The sequence below is a fragment of the Phoxinus phoxinus genome (genome assembly GCF_949152265.1).
Source record: "Phoxinus phoxinus genome assembly, chromosome: 3".
Classification (NCBI taxonomy): domain Eukaryota; kingdom Metazoa; phylum Chordata; class Actinopteri; order Cypriniformes; family Leuciscidae; genus Phoxinus; species Phoxinus phoxinus.
Genome location: NC_136878.1, coordinates 38,437,625 through 38,456,590, shown reverse-complemented (window position 1 = coordinate 38,456,590; position 18,966 = coordinate 38,437,625). Strand labels below are relative to the sequence as shown.

General features: G+C 36.8%; 1 protein-coding gene across 1 annotated transcript in view; it reads left to right on the top strand.

Annotated features, from left to right (window-relative positions):
* The window catches only part of acaca (acetyl-CoA carboxylase alpha), a 77,949-nt gene that overhangs the window by 37,895 nt on the left and 21,088 nt on the right, over positions 1-18,966 (top strand). The window contains exons 13-29 of the mRNA XM_079607377.1: positions 97-260; positions 571-721; positions 924-1,027; positions 2,781-3,008; positions 4,204-4,354; positions 4,544-4,678; positions 4,766-4,912; positions 6,485-6,673; positions 6,763-6,863; positions 7,978-8,066; positions 8,853-8,977; positions 9,160-9,387; positions 11,749-11,838; positions 11,935-12,053; positions 15,221-15,244; positions 15,904-16,005; positions 17,503-17,662. Of these exons, the coding sequence (XP_079463503.1) occupies positions 97-260; positions 571-721; positions 924-1,027; positions 2,781-3,008; positions 4,204-4,354; positions 4,544-4,678; positions 4,766-4,912; positions 6,485-6,673; positions 6,763-6,863; positions 7,978-8,066; positions 8,853-8,977; positions 9,160-9,387; positions 11,749-11,838; positions 11,935-12,053; positions 15,221-15,244; positions 15,904-16,005; positions 17,503-17,662 (2,307 nt within the window). The remainder of the gene's footprint in view (positions 1-96; positions 261-570; positions 722-923; positions 1,028-2,780; positions 3,009-4,203; positions 4,355-4,543; positions 4,679-4,765; positions 4,913-6,484; positions 6,674-6,762; positions 6,864-7,977; positions 8,067-8,852; positions 8,978-9,159; positions 9,388-11,748; positions 11,839-11,934; positions 12,054-15,220; positions 15,245-15,903; positions 16,006-17,502; positions 17,663-18,966) is intronic.

Sequence of the window (18,966 nt, the reverse complement as noted above, 5' to 3'; positions counted from 1 at the left end):
AGTGATACTATTATATTTAAGTAATTGCCATGTAAATGTCTTCTAATGAACCTATATCTGTATTGTTTTTTGTGTGTGTGTGTGTGTGTGTTTCAGGGTTTTAAGCCCAGCTCTGGAACTGTCCAGGAATTAAATTTTCGCAGTAACAAGAACGTGTGGGGCTACTTTAGTGTGGCGGCTGCTGGAGGTCTGCATGAGTTTGCGGACTCTCAGTTTGGCCACTGCTTCTCCTGGGGAGAAAACCGAGAGGAAGCCATCTCGTGAGTACTTGAGAACCTGTTGCTGAAAATATGTTTTTGAGAAAAGCAGAGTACAGCAGTTGTCACCAAATGACTCTCCTTGTCTGTTTTAATTAATTGCAAATCATGCATACAAATAAGAATCATGCATATATAAATTATTATGGAAAGGTTATGCAGGTCGGTTCACTTATACTTATCAATCAAGCGTTTGTCCTGCTGTCCATTATTTCTAAAGTAGCCAAAACCAATACAAATAAACAGTTTACACTCATATTGATAAGAAAAATGATAATATTTATTATTGATTAAGCTGAATGGGTCATGTTAGGAACATGGTGGTGGCCCTCAAGGAGCTGTCTATCAGAGGAGACTTCAGGACTACAGTGGAGTATCTCATAAAGCTGCTAGAAACTGAAACCTTCCAGCACAACACCATCGACACGGGTTGGCTGGACAGACTCATCTCAGAGAAGATGCAGGTACATGAATCCACTGTCTTCATTTCACATCACAACACTCATGAACATGCCTGTAATCCCTTCCAGCATTCAGCATTTTCAGTCAAACATTCGCCTGTGACAGCAAGGCATTGTGACATTTCATGTTTGATGCTCAAATACGCTTCCCTAATTTGAGTCCACTGTTTAAGTTGTCAGTTTGAATGTCTAACTGTGGTTGTAGGCAGAGCGTCCTGACACTATGCTGGGAGTAGTGAGTGGAGCACTGCATGTGGCTGATGTCAACCTCAGGAACAGTGTGTCCAACTTCCTGCACTCACTGGAGAGGTAACAAACCCTTTTATATGCCATCTTGAGAGCACGCTTTATCATTATACACTTGTTTTATTGTTTGTATGACTAGTCCAAATATATAAGTATTTGGGCTCGGTATTGACAGATTTTACAATTTAATTTTGGTTCATCAGCTCTTGATTCGATTCCGATTCATTTGGATATACCTGTATATCAGGTACTGTACATGTCAATCTCTCAACTAATGCTGTAAAGTACTATAAAGGGAACCCTGTCAGTTGGTACATTACTAAAACATTAAAGATTAAAATAAACAATCGAGTCCAAATTCAATTACTATTTATTTTTAGATATAGTAATTGACACTCAAATAAAATAAAAAAACATTTAAATTGCACATAAGGCAGTTTTTATATCAACTAATGATTTTAATGATAATTTCTATTTCTATTAATTTGTGGAGACAGCCTACAACAGTGACTGTAATAAAAAAAAAACTTTTCGTGACATATTTATTCAGACATAAATAAATTAGACCTCACTAACATGTTAAAGGTAGGGTAGGCAATTTACGGAGAGGCTAGCAATAGCGAACTAGCTTTGAAAGCATAAGGTCCCACCCTCCCTTCAGAGTGTCTCCAAAACCACACCTCCTTCAAAACACATGAACATGTTCAGCAAGGAGCAAACAAAAGTGTCACGAGTAGGGATGGGTATCGTTAAGGTTTTAACAGTATTGGTACTCTTACCGATGCTGCTTATCGATCCGGTACTTTAATGGTATTCTTATCGGTTATATATATATATATAAAGGAAGCATAAGTTTGTTGTTTTGGTTCAGGAGGAACTGTAAAAGGCGGCTGCTGTTTCAGTTGCGGTGCTCGGTGACTGGTGTCTGTCTAACTCTGCAATAGCATGAAACGCGTTGTGATGTCTGCGTGAACACGGAGGACCAAATGCAATGATTGGACGAACATTTGATGGTCCTACGCCTTCCACAGATGATTTATATACATATAAATGCATTTAGACTTAATTTAGTGATTGCTATCAGGATGTGAATAGACTTTCTACTAGCATAACAAAAAAATGATCTGGAACAAATCGCCTACCCTGCCTTAATAAAAATATAATAAAAATGTAATATAGTGTATATATTTAGCAAAATGCTCCTCATTGGATTTATTTTTGAATTGCGTTCCTGAGGTAAGTTTAACGTTACATGGCGTTCTTTACAAGATGTTTATTGATGTTTTTCTGTGGTTGAAACACTGATTGAGCGATTACATGAGAGATTATACATTTCAGCAAGTTGGACCGTTCCTATTAGTATGTATACCTTCTGATGTTAATTCATGTTTATTTTGTGCTATAACTAGTACTAATGATGATCAGTTCACGTGTGCTCTGTGCAGCGATATCTTTCACTCCACAATAAAGAGCGCAGAAATTGTATTTATTATTCGAATTCCATGATAGAATTCACAGAATTTAAAAGCTGACACTTTGTTTGTTATCAAAAGTAACAAAATATCATAAAGCTTATTGTGATTTATTGGATTGTAGGCATGCTACAAATAATGTTTAGTGAAGTTTTGCTCACGCATAAACAGAAAACGGTATAGAGTAAAAGAACGATTTTGAAATTGTGAATTAGTATTGGTTCATTAACATGAAGATCAATAAAAATGGATTAATCAACACTATCAATCCAGTATATAAGTAGTTGTTATTGCAGTCATAGGCTGTTCTCACCCTTTTGCTCTCTTCTCTTGTATGTTTCCAGAGGGCAGGTTTTACCTGCGCACACCCTGTTGAACACGGTGGATGTTGAGCTGATCTATGAGGGAACCAAATTTGGTCTAAAGGTGACCAGACAGTCACCTAACTCTTATGTAGTCATCATGAATGAATCTTTAGCGGAGGTGGACGTCCATCGGTTGAGCGATGGAGGTCTGCTGCTTTCATACGACGGCAGCAGCTACACCACCTACATGAAGGAGGAGGTGGACAGGTAGGATTCTGAGTGTCAATACAGGATGGAGAACACAAGAACATAGTGTTAGGAGAACTATCCATGTGTATTCATGGTTCTCTATTTGAACATATTTGAACAATGTGTAGATTCATCATTTAAGGTGCAGAACTATATTTAAATGTTGGTTTGTACTTCAGTAAAAATTAATTGATTTCGCAAGACATTTATATAAAATGAAAGCTTTCAGTAAATCATTGCAGTATAAAGGAAGCTTTTTGCCATTTTTTGATTGGTTGAGATTTAATTTATTTAGCCCTATTTTTTTATTATTTATTTTAACCACAATAATAAAGCTGCATTGTTAGTGTGTATAAATGTATGTACATGCTGTCCATTAATCAAAAAAGTGTATTAATTGCATAGGTTTCTTTAATTACACCTCGGATAAAAATTTGTTTAATCATAAATATCACATTACTTTGAATCTACACATTAATGTGGAAAGAACATATCGAATTTTACTTTATGTATTTATGAAATCATTATCATTATTTTTTTTATAGAACCTTAAAAATTGTATAACATTTTTTGTAGACACCTTTTTATATAGTGTGTTTGGTGCTGTTTCTGTCAATACTGTCAGTTCAACTGTTAAAACAGATGCTGCATTATTTTTGTTTACATTTATTTTCAGTATGTTAAACAAGAAATATGAATGATATTAACATATTATTTTTCCTAGACCTGATAAAATATAACTTTCCATTATATTATTACTGTTTCAGAGACTGTAATAATAAGGTAATACGTTTAAAAAAGGCAGTAAATTCAGAACATTTGGAGAACTTTTTTTTTACCGAAGATAAATGGCATACATCGTAACTTTATTAATATAAATGTTACTCTGTTATTGCCTATCTTGATCATTTGGGGCGGCAGTGGCTCAGTGGTTCATGTAGGTTGTCTACAAACTGAAAGGTTGGTGGTTCGATCCCCGGTTCCACTGGACCAAGTGTCGAGGTGTCCATGAGCAAGACACCTAACCCCAGCTGCTCCCGACGAGCTGAGTGGCGCCTTGCATGGCTGACACCGCCGTTGGTGTATGAATGTAGGAGTGAATGGGTGAATGAGAGGCAAATTGTAAAGCGCTTTGGTGGCCATGGGTCTATGAAAGCGCTATATAAATGCAGTCCATTTACCATTTGAGCATGCGTTTTATTTTATTCCTTAGGTATCGCATCATTATCGGTAACAAGACGTGTGTGTTTGAAAAGGAGAATGACCCTTCACTCCTGCGATCACCATCTGCTGGGAAGCTCATCCAGTATACTGTGGAGGACGGTGGACACGTGTTTGCTGGACAGTGTTATGCAGAGATAGAGGTGTGTAAGATACGACCATTTCCTGTCTAAGTAGGTAGTTCTCAAGCAAAATAAGATGCATAAGTAGACCAGACTTTATGGAAATAGTCAAAGTCTGACTGCACGAGATTAAAGAGACAACAGAAACTGCATGTGTGAAATGTCTCTTTATTTGTTTGCTGCATTATTAATGCTATATATGTATTTTAGGTGATGAAGATGGTGATGACCCTGACCGCCTCTGAGTCTGGCTGTATTCACTATGTGAAGAGAGCTGGTGCGGTGCTGGAGCCAGGTTGTATCATCGCCAAACTGCAGCTGGATGATCCCAGCAGAGTACAGCAGGTATATCCATGCGTTACATGTGGGAAATGTATGATTTTTAGTAGAGTTGAAGTGGTTTAGTGTCTCCAATGAGTGTGTCTGTTTCAGGCGGAGCTGTTTACAGGAGCATTACCCACTGTTCAGTCCGTGGCTCTCCGGGGAGAGAAGCTTCACAGAGTCTTCCACAGCACTCTGGATCACCTAGTGCACATCATGAACGGCTACTGTCTGCCAGAGCCCTTCTTCAGTGGCAGGGTGAGACAACGCATGTAGCTCTTCAACCACTTTATTGGACGTCATAGCAGTAGTTCTCAACGTTTTGGCTCCAAGGCCCCCAGACCTGCCAACCTGTACACATTTTGCATAGCGGGCACGCATTTTTACCTCAAAGTACGCTGCTACGATTTGTCACACTAAACTACGCAAAAACCTGGTGACGTCTCTGTGTACGCGCAGTCCTCAAAACAACAGCAAAAGAAGAAGAGTTCGACCAATCATAGTGCTGGGTTCATTCCCCACATACCAGGCGGGGGTGATTGACAGATGCGTAAGGCCTATCATTAAAAAGAGACTGAAAATCGACACCAATAAAGAATCCCGCTCGATCCCGCTTCCACTCCCGCGGACCTCCGTCTGACTGAAATAAATCGAAATAAATTTGAAATCGCTATGGCTTAGTGATTATGAAAGTGCAGTGATTTGTGGATTACTGATAAACGCGGATCTGGAGAAACAGGCGTTTATTTATTCATTCTTAGTCAGTGTTGAGAAACGTAGCCTGCGTGTTACGTTATTGTGCTAATAATAACTAAAGTTTCTAATTATGTTACATATTTATTTTGGATAACAACTAGCGCGTTAGTTACTTATGGATTAAAAAGTACCGTTGTATCAGTGCTGCGTGAGCTCTCTCTCACAAACACGGACGCGCGCACACAGAGAGAGGATAATTGTAAAATGAAAATTGACGGGCTAGTTTAAATTTTGTTCTTGCTTGTGTGTTTTTTTCTGTCAAAATGTCAGAAAGCATGTTGTATTATCCATCCGTGTTTTTTAAATTCGTTAAATTACTGACGCTTCACCGTTAACACAGCCCTCATTATGTCGGATTCGTCTAACTTATACTTATATATTATTTATATAAGTTTTTTTTTTTTTAGAATAATTTATATATTTTTAGAATAAGTGATTCGTTTTGCTGTTATTGGACTCCTGTCTATTCATGGTCAACTGTTTTCTATCAATATGTTTGTATTGGCAAACATTTATTCAGCTAATGGGTGTACTGTTTAAAATGTGCAATGTTCAAATGCAAAGACAGCACATCACAAATAGCCCTTTTTTCTTTGTGATTTGGTATCATATTTGGATATTGGAATAATAAATTAAGTAGCCTATCTTAAATGTACACAATGTTCCTATGTTTTTTTTAAACTGTTTTCTAGGGGTTTCTTAATTGTAGACTAGTTATGCAATGCTGCTTTAAATGGACACTAATCATTTTCGTTGTTCATATACTTATGATATTAGAGACCACCAACATTATCCAATTTATGTATTAACTATATATTTTATCATGTAAATATAATATATATAGTACTTGATAACATATAGTTAATAGATAAAGTTTTTTTATTTTTTATAAATGCTGTTGATGTCTTGTATTGCATTAGATATCACAAATTATCATACTGCAATAACTATAATCAAATTATTCTAGACTATTTCTCAGAGATAACTCTAGAGTGTATAGCGGGCAATTTGTGTCACTTTGCAAGATCAGGTTTGCTGTAAATTGGCATTAAGATTTGTATGTGTGTGTTTTAGCTGAAGGAATGGGTGGAGCTTCTGATGAAGACTCTGAGGGACCCCTCTCTGCCCCTTCTGGAGCTTCAGGACATAATGACGAGTGTTTCAGGCCGGATCCCTCCAGCCGTAGAGAAGGCCATCAAGAAAGAAATGGCTCAATATGCCAGCAACATCACTTCTGTCCTCTGCCAGTTTCCCAGTCAGCAGGTGTGGCTTGTGGACCTTTGAATTCATGTCTATCTGAAGCTATAAAACTGCGACCACTGTTTATAAATGTTTTTACATTTTCTTCTCAGATTGCCAATATACTGGACAGTCATGCTGCCACATTGAACAGGAAGTCAGAGAGAGAGGTCTTCTTCATGAACACTCAGAGCATTGTACAGCTGGTTCAGAAGTGAGTCCTTCATTCAAACAACCTCCACATGTACTTAAACCACTGATCTATAGAAATGACTGGATTGATTGTGACGTCCTAAAAAGTGAAGCCACCGTTCCACTATATTAGTATTCCCTCATATTCTATTGAATTAAGTGGATAGTAGTTAAAAATAATAAAAGCTTGACTGCATTTCCGCCAAAATAAAAGCTAATTTATCGCATTTCTATACCCCTTATGTATAGAAATTAGGACAAACCCAATTAAGGTTTGAGTACTCGTTAAAATGTTAAAGTACAAGTCGATGCGCTGACTTTGTTCAATTTGCACACTGAATATGGGTTGGAGCTCTTAATTTTGAACTCTCAAAGTGCACCAGATTTCTGAATGAAACTTTCAAAATGTAAAAAAAAAAAAAAAAAATCTGAAGAGGCACGTTGAACAAAAATCCTGTGGGAAAAACTGAAACCGTCATGCTAGTAAAAAGCCAAAGAATTTGCAATTTACCTGTAGCTTTATAAGTTCTCCAAGAGTCTGAAGTGGATGTCGGTCAGCAAAAAGACATCAGGAAATAATATACATTCTTCACAACTTATTCAAAGAAATAACGCTGACTGTGTGTAGATTTAAAGAAATTAAGCTTTATTTCCAAGCTTTTATACTGTCACTCCGAACAAGATGATGCATGGTAAACCTTGGATTTGAATACAATATAAGTGCAATATAGTAATAGGGGCTTGTGTGTATTGTAATATTTATTGTATATTTGCATCAAATTCTGCTAATAATTCCAGATATATGTTCATGCTTAATATTTCCTGCATAGTTAGCCAAGAAAGATCATAAACATTACAGATAACGTCAGAAGTAACAATTCATTTTCTTTTAAAAACGAATCCTGTCCCACTGATATGCTCCAAATCTGGTGATTTTAGGTAAATATTTTGGCTGTAAGTCAGTGATGCCCTCTGTCTGTTGGGAATAGTAACATGGCCGTTGGAACACTACTGGTGGCTTCACGCCTGCTGGCAGTTTAGAACGCAATGATTAGTCCAGTTATTTATAAAGATCAGTGACTTAAACACAATCGCAAACACTGGTTAACTGGCCTTTATGTCTGTTGTGTACCCAGGTACCGCAGTGGCATTAGAGGTCATATGAAGGCAGTGGTGATGGACCTCCTCAGGCAGTATTTAAGAGTGGAAGTTCAGTTTCAGCAGGGTAAGACTGCATATTATTGCCCGGTTTCACAGACAAGGCTTAAGCCGAGTCCCAGGCTAAACTGCATGGTTGAGCTGTCTTAACTGAAAGCAACTTGCACTGACAAATCTCAAAAGGGATAGTTCACACAAAAATCTCTTTTTTTTCATTAATTACTCACCCTGATGTCGTTCCAAACACGTAAGACTTTCGTTCATCTTCGCGACGCAAATGAATATCTTTTTGATAAAATCTGAGAGCTTTCTGTCCCTCCATTGACAGTCTACGCAACTACAACTTTGATTTTTCAAAAACGTTTATAATAAGATCGTAAAACTAATCCATATGAATTGAGTGTTCACTAATTTGTTCAAATTTCCTGAATATGTCAGTGCCAGTGTTTTGTCTCAAGATGCACTTTTCTAAGGCATGTTTATAAAAGCTACTTAAATGTCCTAATTTAATTAAGGCCTAATCCTGGTTTAATCTAAGCCCTGCCTGTGAAACCAGGCCTATATAGCTGTGATTGCTATCACTGGATGTTGCCTTATTTTATCATGTGGCCACTGGATGGCACTGTAACATTATGATCTGTTCTTGTGTATTTAAAAAATGTAAATGAAAATAGAAACAAAAGATCCCAAATGTGAATAATGAGAAACAAATAATTTCATATATAACATTAAGATTAGAAAATGTTTGCTATTTAATAAATATTTGCTTTTACTATTCTTTCCATTTATATTTACTGTTTAATGAATAATTATTGACTATTTATTTGTGTATACGTGTGTGTATTACTGTCAGGTCACTATGACAAGTGTGTATTTGCACTCCGAGAGGAAAACAAAGGGGACATGGCCAATGTGCTCAACTACATATTCTCTCATGCAAAAGTCACAAAGAAGAACTGTCTGGTCACCATGTTGATTGTGAGTACACAGTCACAATTTTCAAACACAGAGAGTTAAATGTGAACGATTGTTTGGTTGTTTTTAACCATTCAGAAAGCCAACTTGTGTATTGTGAGATGTAATACCAGTCGAGATCTAATAAAAACATTTATATTTGTGACCCCAGTCCACTCATGTTTGACCCTAACTTCTCTCTGTAGGATCAGCTGTGTGGACGAGACCCAACTCTGACGGACGAGCTCATGGCCATCCTCACAGAACTCACACAGCTCAGCAAGACCACGAATGCCAAGGTGGCACTGCGGGCACGGCAGGTCCTCATCGCTTCTCACCTTCCCTCATACGAGCTGCGACACAATCAGGTGGAATCCATCTTCCTGTCCGCCATTGACATGTATGGACATCAGTTCTGCATTGAGAACCTGCAGGTAGGACATGCTGGATGAATGCGATTCACCTTTGGCTAAGCCCCGCCCCCCTTAGTTACTGTTGCTACCTCCGACAACTTCATCTGGACTCTGGTTTGGTATCAACATGGCTTATGCTGTAACAGCTCTTCCTGCTGAAATTTTATCAAACTTTTATAAAGCAGCAAATAAAGTGTCCGATAGAAGAAGGCAAAAGTGTCTGCAGTGTGCGTTTGAAGGCTTTATTCAAGACATACGGTGAAACGCGAGCAACAAGGCATCCAAATACAGGCAAAAGCATAACGGTCACAGTCAAAAAATGAACACAGCATAACGTTATCCTAATCGAGACGGAGGCTGTGACTCACAATATCAGGAGAAACACTGTTCATGCAAAGCTGGGTAGGTCTCTATTCACTTCTATAATCATTATTATTTACAAAGCAAACGGACTACGTGAGTATAAAGCTGTATTTATTAGCAGCGTGTGCTAGCGTATCAACAATTAGGGCAGAGAACCGAAATCATAAATCTAAACCAGCATAAAACTGTCTAACTATAACTTCACAGTAAGGTTAAAAGCTAAATGTATCTTAGAGCACAAAAGTGAGCTTGTTGATCCTTGAGGGGTTTCGCTGACTGTGAGGACGTCCACACAGTTTAATCCAAAAACGACACTTGTCAGTATTTAACTTCGGTTTTGGGAAGGGGAAAAAACGGACACCCCCCTCCAACCTCTCTGGGAAACGCGTAACGTTATCTGTGTTACAAATGCCCCCGGCACAACGTTTAACCATATTTTTTATAAAACGACGACGTAATAGCCTGCCGAGACCAAAAATATGAGCCGCCTGCGTTGAAGTCAATGGAGCGCCGTGAAAAAGTGTCGGACCCTCTGTGGGAGCTCGTTCTTGGCTGCGCTGTGATTGGTCAATATACATTCTAGGACGTGGCTTAGCCAAAGGCGAATTGAGTTGACAGATCAGGCCAATTAAATCCAAATTCTTCATACTAAACTAAAGCCATTTCGATTTTATTTCAGAATTTTTCCTTAACCTTCAACATTTACCAAATCATAGTGGCAAAACACTGTTCAGTAGATAGCACTACAGATCTGCTGTATAGTGTTTGCCACTATAATTTGGCAAGTGTTGAAGATTAAGGACAAATTCTGAATTAAAATCGAAATGGCTTTAGTTTATTATGAAGAATTTGAATGGGCATTGATAGAAAGGGGAATTTTTGAAACAAAATGTAAATCATTACATTATTAGTGCAAGATAATTATTTATTCCCTGATTTGTATAATATTTTTTTTCTCAAACGATTAGATATATCTAATACATTAGTCAATACCGCAGTCAATAAGATAGATACTTTAATAAACTTTTAGAGCTTAAACTATTAATTACTATATACATAACATCTAATATATAGTATTATACATCTATATACAGTATTATACATCTATATACATCTATTGTTTGCCAATACAAACTGTATATAGTATGTATTAGAGTTTCTAATACTATAAGTAATTATTGATAATTAAATTTTTTACATTTAATAGTGACTTCATTGTTTGATTAGCTATTTTTTTTTTATAGAAATTAATATTTTTATTCAGGAAGAATGCATTAAATTGATCAAAGCTGACAGTAAAGTATTTTACATTGTAAAAAAAAAAAAAAATCAGCATATTATTAGAATGATTTCCCGAAGGCTGCTGATAATTCATATAACTATTTTAATAACTTTTAACCATTTTAAAATTGAATATATTTAGTTATTTTTAGGGCTGTTAAACGATTAATCGCGATTAATCGCATCCAAAATAAAAGTTTGTGTTTACATAATAAATGTGTGTGTACTGTGTATAATGCGTTTATATATTTAAATACACACTTTTATATTAAGAAATATTTGCATGTATATATTGTATATAGAAATATATAATTTATATTACATATAAAATATAAATATTTTATATATAAATAACACATTTTTCTTAAATATATACATGAACGTGTGTGTATTTATATATACAAAATACTTATACACAGTACACACACATTTATTATGTAAACACAAACTTTTATTTTGGATGTGATTAATCGTTTAACAGCCCTGGTTATTTTAAATTGTAACAAAATTTTTCAGTATTACTGTTTTATGATATTTGTGATCAAATAAATGCATCCTTGGTGAGCACAAGAGACTTCATTAGATAACATAAAAAAGTGTGTAACGTTAGTGTATATTTGTTTTATTTGATGCCTCTAATGGTGTAGAAATTACACACTTTAGCTTTAAGTTGTAATATTTTGCATCAGAACATTGTGTATTGTCAAATTATTGATACCTTTCTTGATTTTTGTCTAGAAACTGATCCTGTCGGAGACGTCCATCTTTGATGTACTGCCAAATTTCTTTTACCACAGTAATCAGGTGGTGCGGATGGCTGCTCTAGAGGTAAGACTGTCATTTTACATGTATTTATCCAAGAAACGGACTGTTTATTTTTGTCTTTATAAGATGTCGAACATGGCTCCTGCTCTCTTTCTTTAGGTGTATGTTCGTAGAGCTTACATCGCTTATGAACTCAACAGTGTCCAGCACCGACAGCTGAAAGACAACACCTGCATCGTGGAGTTCCAGTTCATGCTGCCCTCATCCCACCCAAACAGGTACAGTACCTCAAGATGTCCCGCAGCCCTCCTTCTAACACCTCTCACACCCCCTCGCTTGGACTGTGGAGGAGCATGTCAAAACACAATAAAAAGACACGGACAATTGGGGTAAAAGTGCGTTTGAATTCTATATTCATCAGCATATCTGCGTAAATAAAAACTACTGGTTGGTTGTGAGACAGATTCTCCTCCACTGTACCACTATTCACTTCCCCATTCACCCTTAAAATGCTCTACCTGTGCACAATCTATGCCACTGATTTACTGTCTGCCATGATCAGGAGGTTTGTATGAAGTAAGAGTAGAAAAGCATTATTTAGTGACAGGGTCTGGATCACAGGGCCCAAAAAAGTTTGTCTTTAAGGCGCCTCATCTGTGCTGGCCACATCCGTGATTCAGGTGACACCGATCTATTGCAAAAGAATGCCACCAATAGGACATGCTCAGAGATTGTGCTGATTGGCTGTCTTAACAGCTCGCCCTTTTTGCATTTTAATTCTCTGCTGATTTATGCTTGTGAACTAATTCAGTCTCCTCAAATCATGCAATTTTGCTTATTCAGTTTATGCATTTAGTCCTATTTTATTTCCTTTTTTTACCCCAGCTGTCATTGCTGCTTTGCCTGTGATTTGTGCAAAATGAATTGCTTATGCATTGTACTGTTAAAGTACATGAAGGAAATTTTAGCTGCATTTACTGCAGTGTTTTAAGAGCTTGTTGCATGTGAGGAGGGGCAGTTATATGTGAAGTGTGTGGCTTGGTTTCGATTTGAAGTGTTGTGGATGAATCTTAATTTGAATCCCCTAAAATAAAATAAAAAAATACAAAAATTATATTTCACTTGGGGGATGCTTGATATAAAAATTCTGGCCAATACGCCGATGTTTATTTTGGTGGTATGGCTAATGATTGAAAAAATGGCTGCCATTAAAATTCTGTAATATTTTGTGTAAAAAAAAAAAAAAAAAGTTTGAAATTAAGTCTAAATATTCGTTTTTTTAACAGTGTTATTAAATTAATAGTGTTGAGACGGTTGAGAACTAGATGATGAGGGTGTTTGAATTTCGACAGAATTTTAAAGTTGAAACTGCTTCATATAAAAAGTAACAAAGCTTTTTGTGATTATTGGATGGGGCTACAAATGTTTAGTGAAGTTTTGTTCACGCTGCGCATCAACAGAAAACAGACCAGACAAAAAGATTTTAGATTTAAGAAACCATATCAATACAGATAAATTAATATCGTCAATCCAGAGCTAGTGTTCACACAGCTGACATGTCTAACTGTTGTAGCTTATCCACGTTGTGTACGCAAAATAGACTAAAACACAGTCAAAACACGTTTCGCTAATTAAAAGTCTGTTTTGGTCAGTGATTTCGTCCCTCTAAAACAATTTTCGGCCGAAAATGTTTGGTAGAATAAAAATCTTAATTTCTTTAAAATAAATCTTACTGACCCTAACTTTTTTGAACGGTAGTGTCTTGTGCACCCCAATTGTTTTATTTTATTTATTTAATTAATTATTATTATTTAATATATTATAAATTAGTAACCCCACCCCTAGTTCTCATTACGTAATACATTTTACTTCTGACCTTATTAGTAATTCACATTATTCTCAGTGGTGACTCACTTCACTTTCATTACTAGAATGCTTTAATATATATATATTTTTTTAAATAACATGTAGTACAGTTAATTTAAAATTATACAGTAATAAGAACAGTGGGAAGTGTGCTTACCGGTAATTAAAATGTAAGAAAAAAATTCTCAAAGCAAAAAGTTAAAGGAACACGCCGACTTTTTTGGGACTTTAGCTTATTCACCGTATCCCCCAGAGTTAGATAAGTTCATACATACCCTTTTCATCTCTGTGCGTGCCATAACTGTCTGACGCACCCACCGCTAGCCTAGCTTAGCACAAAGACTGGAGGTAAACGGCTCCAGCTAGCATACTGCTCCCAATAAGTGACAAAATAACGCCAACATGTTGTGATTTGTAGTCACAGCGTGTACAAATAACAAGGTCGCATGAGACACAGCCATCTTCTAACCATATACATACTGGGAACTATATTCTCAGAAGGCGAAGCACTGCTACTTGGGCGGAGTGATTAGCGCAACACTCTGAGGGAAATCTCTGCTCCTCACCACGGGGCTTCTCAGGTGCTGCGAGCAAATCACTCCGCAGAAGTAGCAGTGCTTATTTGTACACGCTGTGACTATACAAATAACAACATGTAAATAGGAAAATGTTGCCGTTATTTTGTCACTTATTGGGAGCAGTATGCTAGCTGGAGCCGTTTACCTCCAGTCTTTGTGCTAAGCTAGGCTAGCGGTGGGTGCGTCAAACAGAGTTACGGCACGCACGGAGATGAAAAGGGTATGTATGGACTTATCTAATTCTGGGGGATAGGGTTAATAAGCCAAAGTCCCAAAAAGTCGGCGTGTTCCTTTAAAGATCCTAAAACAGGCTACATTTTTCTTTAAACAAAATCCATTTGGGGTGAAATGCGACCTGGATGTGTTCTTAAAGGAACACACCACCATTTTTTTTTTCAATGGGGAATTATTCACCGTCTCCCCTACATTTAGATAGGTGGGCAAACACATTTTTGTCTCAGTGCATGCATTGTCTTAGTCTGGCAGCGCTGCTGCTAGATAAGCTTAGCATAATGAATGGAATCCTTTGTTGCCGGATAGCATGTCGTGAGTAAAAGTGATCCAAAAAAAAAAAAAAAAGTACAAAATAGCAATCCAGATTAAGACCAGGCAATTTCCTAGGCAGATATTGACTTGGAACTATATTGGGGTGAAGCACAGGCGAAGCACTGCTACTTTGGTTCAGGTGTTGCATGATATCTCTGCGCCCATCACCACGTGTGTTCCTTTAATAGTTATGCATTTATGCAGTGACCACATCCAAATAATCACTAAAGACTCATTTGAGACGCTTGTATAATATAATTAAACTTTGTGCAAATGCAACAGAATTGTCTATGAGCCACTTCTCATTGGCATCAGGCTGAGAGTCCAAGTTAATATCGTACCGAAAGCTAAAACTGTCAGTTATGTGAAAAGGCCACACACTTCTGATCTCTGACTGACCCCTCCAATTGATGCCTGACACTAACCAACCAGTAATCAATGTTGTTTGATTGCAGAGGGAACATCCCCACTCTAAACAGGTATAGTACACATTCTTTCTTCCCTAAACCAGCGTGTAGACTCGGAAAATAGAGTAGAAAAGCAGTATGGTTCAAACACATACATTTTAAATGTAGTATGTATTGTGTACTATGAAGTAATACTAAATAAGTATGCTATTCCGAACATAAAACAAGTGTAAACACATATGTATTTGAATTCATATTTTAAGACATAATGCAACCTGAAATGAAAACATTCACATCCTACTGAATGGATCGAATCACACCTTCTGTGTGTCTCTCGACATTTTGAATCAACCGATTGCAGTTATTTTGTGTACAGTTTGTTTTAATGAAAACAGCCCTCCATTGGCACTTTAATTCGGTTGAACTCAGTAAATACAAACTAATTTGCATGGCTTATTGCACTACTCTCTCTCTCTGTGTGTGTAGTGTGTGTGTGTGTAGTGTAGTGTGTTTGATTACCTTCAAAGTCGTCTGTGCTATAGCGCATGCAAGTAGGGATACTCCTGTTATATGTTAAGTGAAATTAAATTGTTTAGACCTCATACTGAGTTTGAATTAAGTGCATAATAGTGGCGATTAAATCTGCCGTGTGTATGTGATCTTGCTCTGTCTGTTTATGTGTGCATGTGCGTACAAGTTTCAAAATGTGACTGTCATCATTGTCCTCCCAGGAAACTGTCTGCCCCATTACAGGACTACAAACCGCCTGATAACACCGCTAACGCTAGTGCCGCCACAGGGGCTTCTAGTGACTCTGCTGAGAGTGAGGCCAGGTAGTGCAGGACAGGCTACAGTGTTCAATCACTGAGAGGGTTTAATCGGGCAAAAGTAATCTATACACTGGGTTTTTGTTTTGTTTTTATGTAATCTGGGTGTAAATCTTTTAAATTAGTCTGTAATTAAGGGATTGCTGTCCATACTAACATTTGAACAGGAGACTTTTCACATACTGAAGTTTAGTAAAATGACCATTTATGGTAGATGAGCTAATTTAGCTTATAATTATGGGTCTTATTAAAGGAATGTTCTGGGCTAAATACAACTTAAAATCAATAGCACTTGCGGCATGTTCCCTCAGTTTGTAAAAACTGGAAAAATGCATTATTAATAATGCAATTGCAATGGAAGTCTGGGTAAAGTGTACAGCACCACAAAGTAACGTTTAAACAATGTAGACAGCTTTACAGCTTGAATATCAAACGTTTTTGCAGAATAATTTATGGAAGCGAAACGAAAGTATTATTTTTTTACATTTCTGCTTTTAAACCTTCTGTTTTTTTTTTGTTTTTGTTTTTTTTGGGGGGGGGGGGGGGGGGGGGGTTATGCGATGGACCCCCAGTTATAAAGATCCTCAAGGATACTTTGCCTAAAATATATATAAAGGAAGCTGTATATTGTCACGTACATGATAAAAATCCATTCATACTGTGTGTATAAATAATTATTTATTATTATATGAATATAAAGTTATTATATTTTCTATTATTGTAACAGCTAAAATATTACCTGGAAAATATTATTATTTTTCTCTTGTTTTAGTTACATCATAGACGTGACTTAATTTGTTTCATGTCATGTGTGAGGATCTATAGTAATAGGTCTGTCTATAAAATTAAATCTTCACCGTTAATCTCACAATTTTTCACAATGGTAAGTATTAAAAAAAAAATGTCATGTTAAACATATTTCATTAATTTCATATGGTGTACATGTTAAATTTCACAACCCTAAACATTTATTTGATACATTTTTCACAGACCCCAGTTTGGAAAGCTGTGATTGGTCAACAAGCCCTGTAGACTTCTATTGTAAATGCACAACAATAAACCAATACATCTTTTTCTTTTGTTTTTACAAATGGAGGGAACCCAAAATTATGATAATTAACAGCAGGCCGTATTTAACCTGGAATATTCTTAACTAACCTGTTCCTCAACCGTGAATTCAAATAAATAAATGAATGAGGATGCATGAACTCACCCATTCAAGTGAAGTTTCAGTCATACTTCGATTTCCTTTTACATCTGGTTTAATTGCCTCCTGACAACTGAACTGGCCGCTTTTATAATGTCCAGCTCTTACACATTCAGCTTGTGAGGAGGCGATGCTGTTCCTATTCACACCTCTGATCTAGGCCGATGTGTGATGGTGATGATCTGGTCTTTCTCCTGGGGTGATCTACCACATTTCTCAGAGGTTATGTGTATGCAGCTGGATTAATGACAGCTCTTTTTGTTTGTGTGTGTGTGTGTGTGTGTGTGTGCTCTCAGAATGTCTTTCTCCTCTAACCTGAACCACTACGGCATGGTCCATGTGGCCAGTGTTAGTGATGTACTCCTGGACACCTCCTTCACTCCACCCTGTCAGCGTATGGGCGCCATGGTTTCCTTCCGCTCCTTCCAGGAGTTCACCAGGTTAGTGTATGTCACGGTTTAACAAAGGCAACTTGAATTATAAATGAACTCTTTCTTATTAAATTCCCCTGATCTTAATATGCACAATTCATCATAATGTATCAAAGTTGAACCTATACATAAACAACAAGAACATTTGCAAATTATTTTAAGAGTGGGACCCATTCATGCTGACATATTGAGATCACATGACAAGCAAAATACTACTCTTTATTTTTGTTACCCTCCTATTATTATGCACTTTCATTCAGGAAATAAATATATCAAAGGTGACAAGTAGACCTGAAAATATGGTATTTTTGGCAAAAATCGGTAACAGAAAACTTTTGGCGTGATATTTCATCCACACCATTAGGTGTCAATATAAAGTCTTAACACGCTGTTAATTCGTGACATAAACACTTTTTTTTATCCTCCATCGAAATGTAATGAAATTCACCTGTAAACGTTGAAAATTAGGGCTCAGATTTTCACTACTCCATTTTTGTGTCCAAAATATTTAATGGTAATGGTATTATGATTTTGCAAATTCATTCAAATTAATTTATTCAGTCAAATTCATTTCTAATTTTGGGTTTTCTCTTTTATGGTTAAGAAATCACTCAAAATCCAAGTGTAGGGAGACTTAAAAAGATTTTGTAACCAAAACCGTACAAAAAGAGTACAAAAAGAACTTACTGTTGTCTTTTCTTTTTTCTGTTTTTTATCCAAGAAACTACTACGTTTGGTGAGAACTTTTTTTTCAGGTGTGGGTAGAGTTGCTCACTTTCACCTCATTCAACATGATTTTGTGTGGCAGTAGTAGCTACACACTGCGTCTTTTTATTTTTTTGCAGTTTATGACTGGTGGCAACCAGCATTAAGATGCTGTACCGCCACCTATGTTGGAATGTTGTCCACATTACTTCCGCTGGATTATTTGCGATATATTCTTAGTTTTAGTATTAAAGGTGGGGTATGTGATTTGCAAAACGGCTGGCAGATTTTGAAAATACACAACTCAAATGGTCCTACCTTCTTTCCTTTGGACTCCACCCATTCAAAGAACATGGACATGGAGGGGGGGGGGGGGGATGGTACGACCGATTGATTGACGCACTTACTGTCCAATGATTCTAGGTGGTCTTGGAAATGATTGGCTGGAGTTTTTCGAGTCCTGCCCGTTCCACAGATGATTAAATTGCTTAATTTTTATTTCAGTGCTTCTAACTCAGTGGCTGTAAGTGGTGTAGGAATAGGATTTTAAGTCATTTTGAAAAAATGGCCAAAAAAGAGAATTACATACCCCACCTTTAACATGATGTCAATATATATTATATA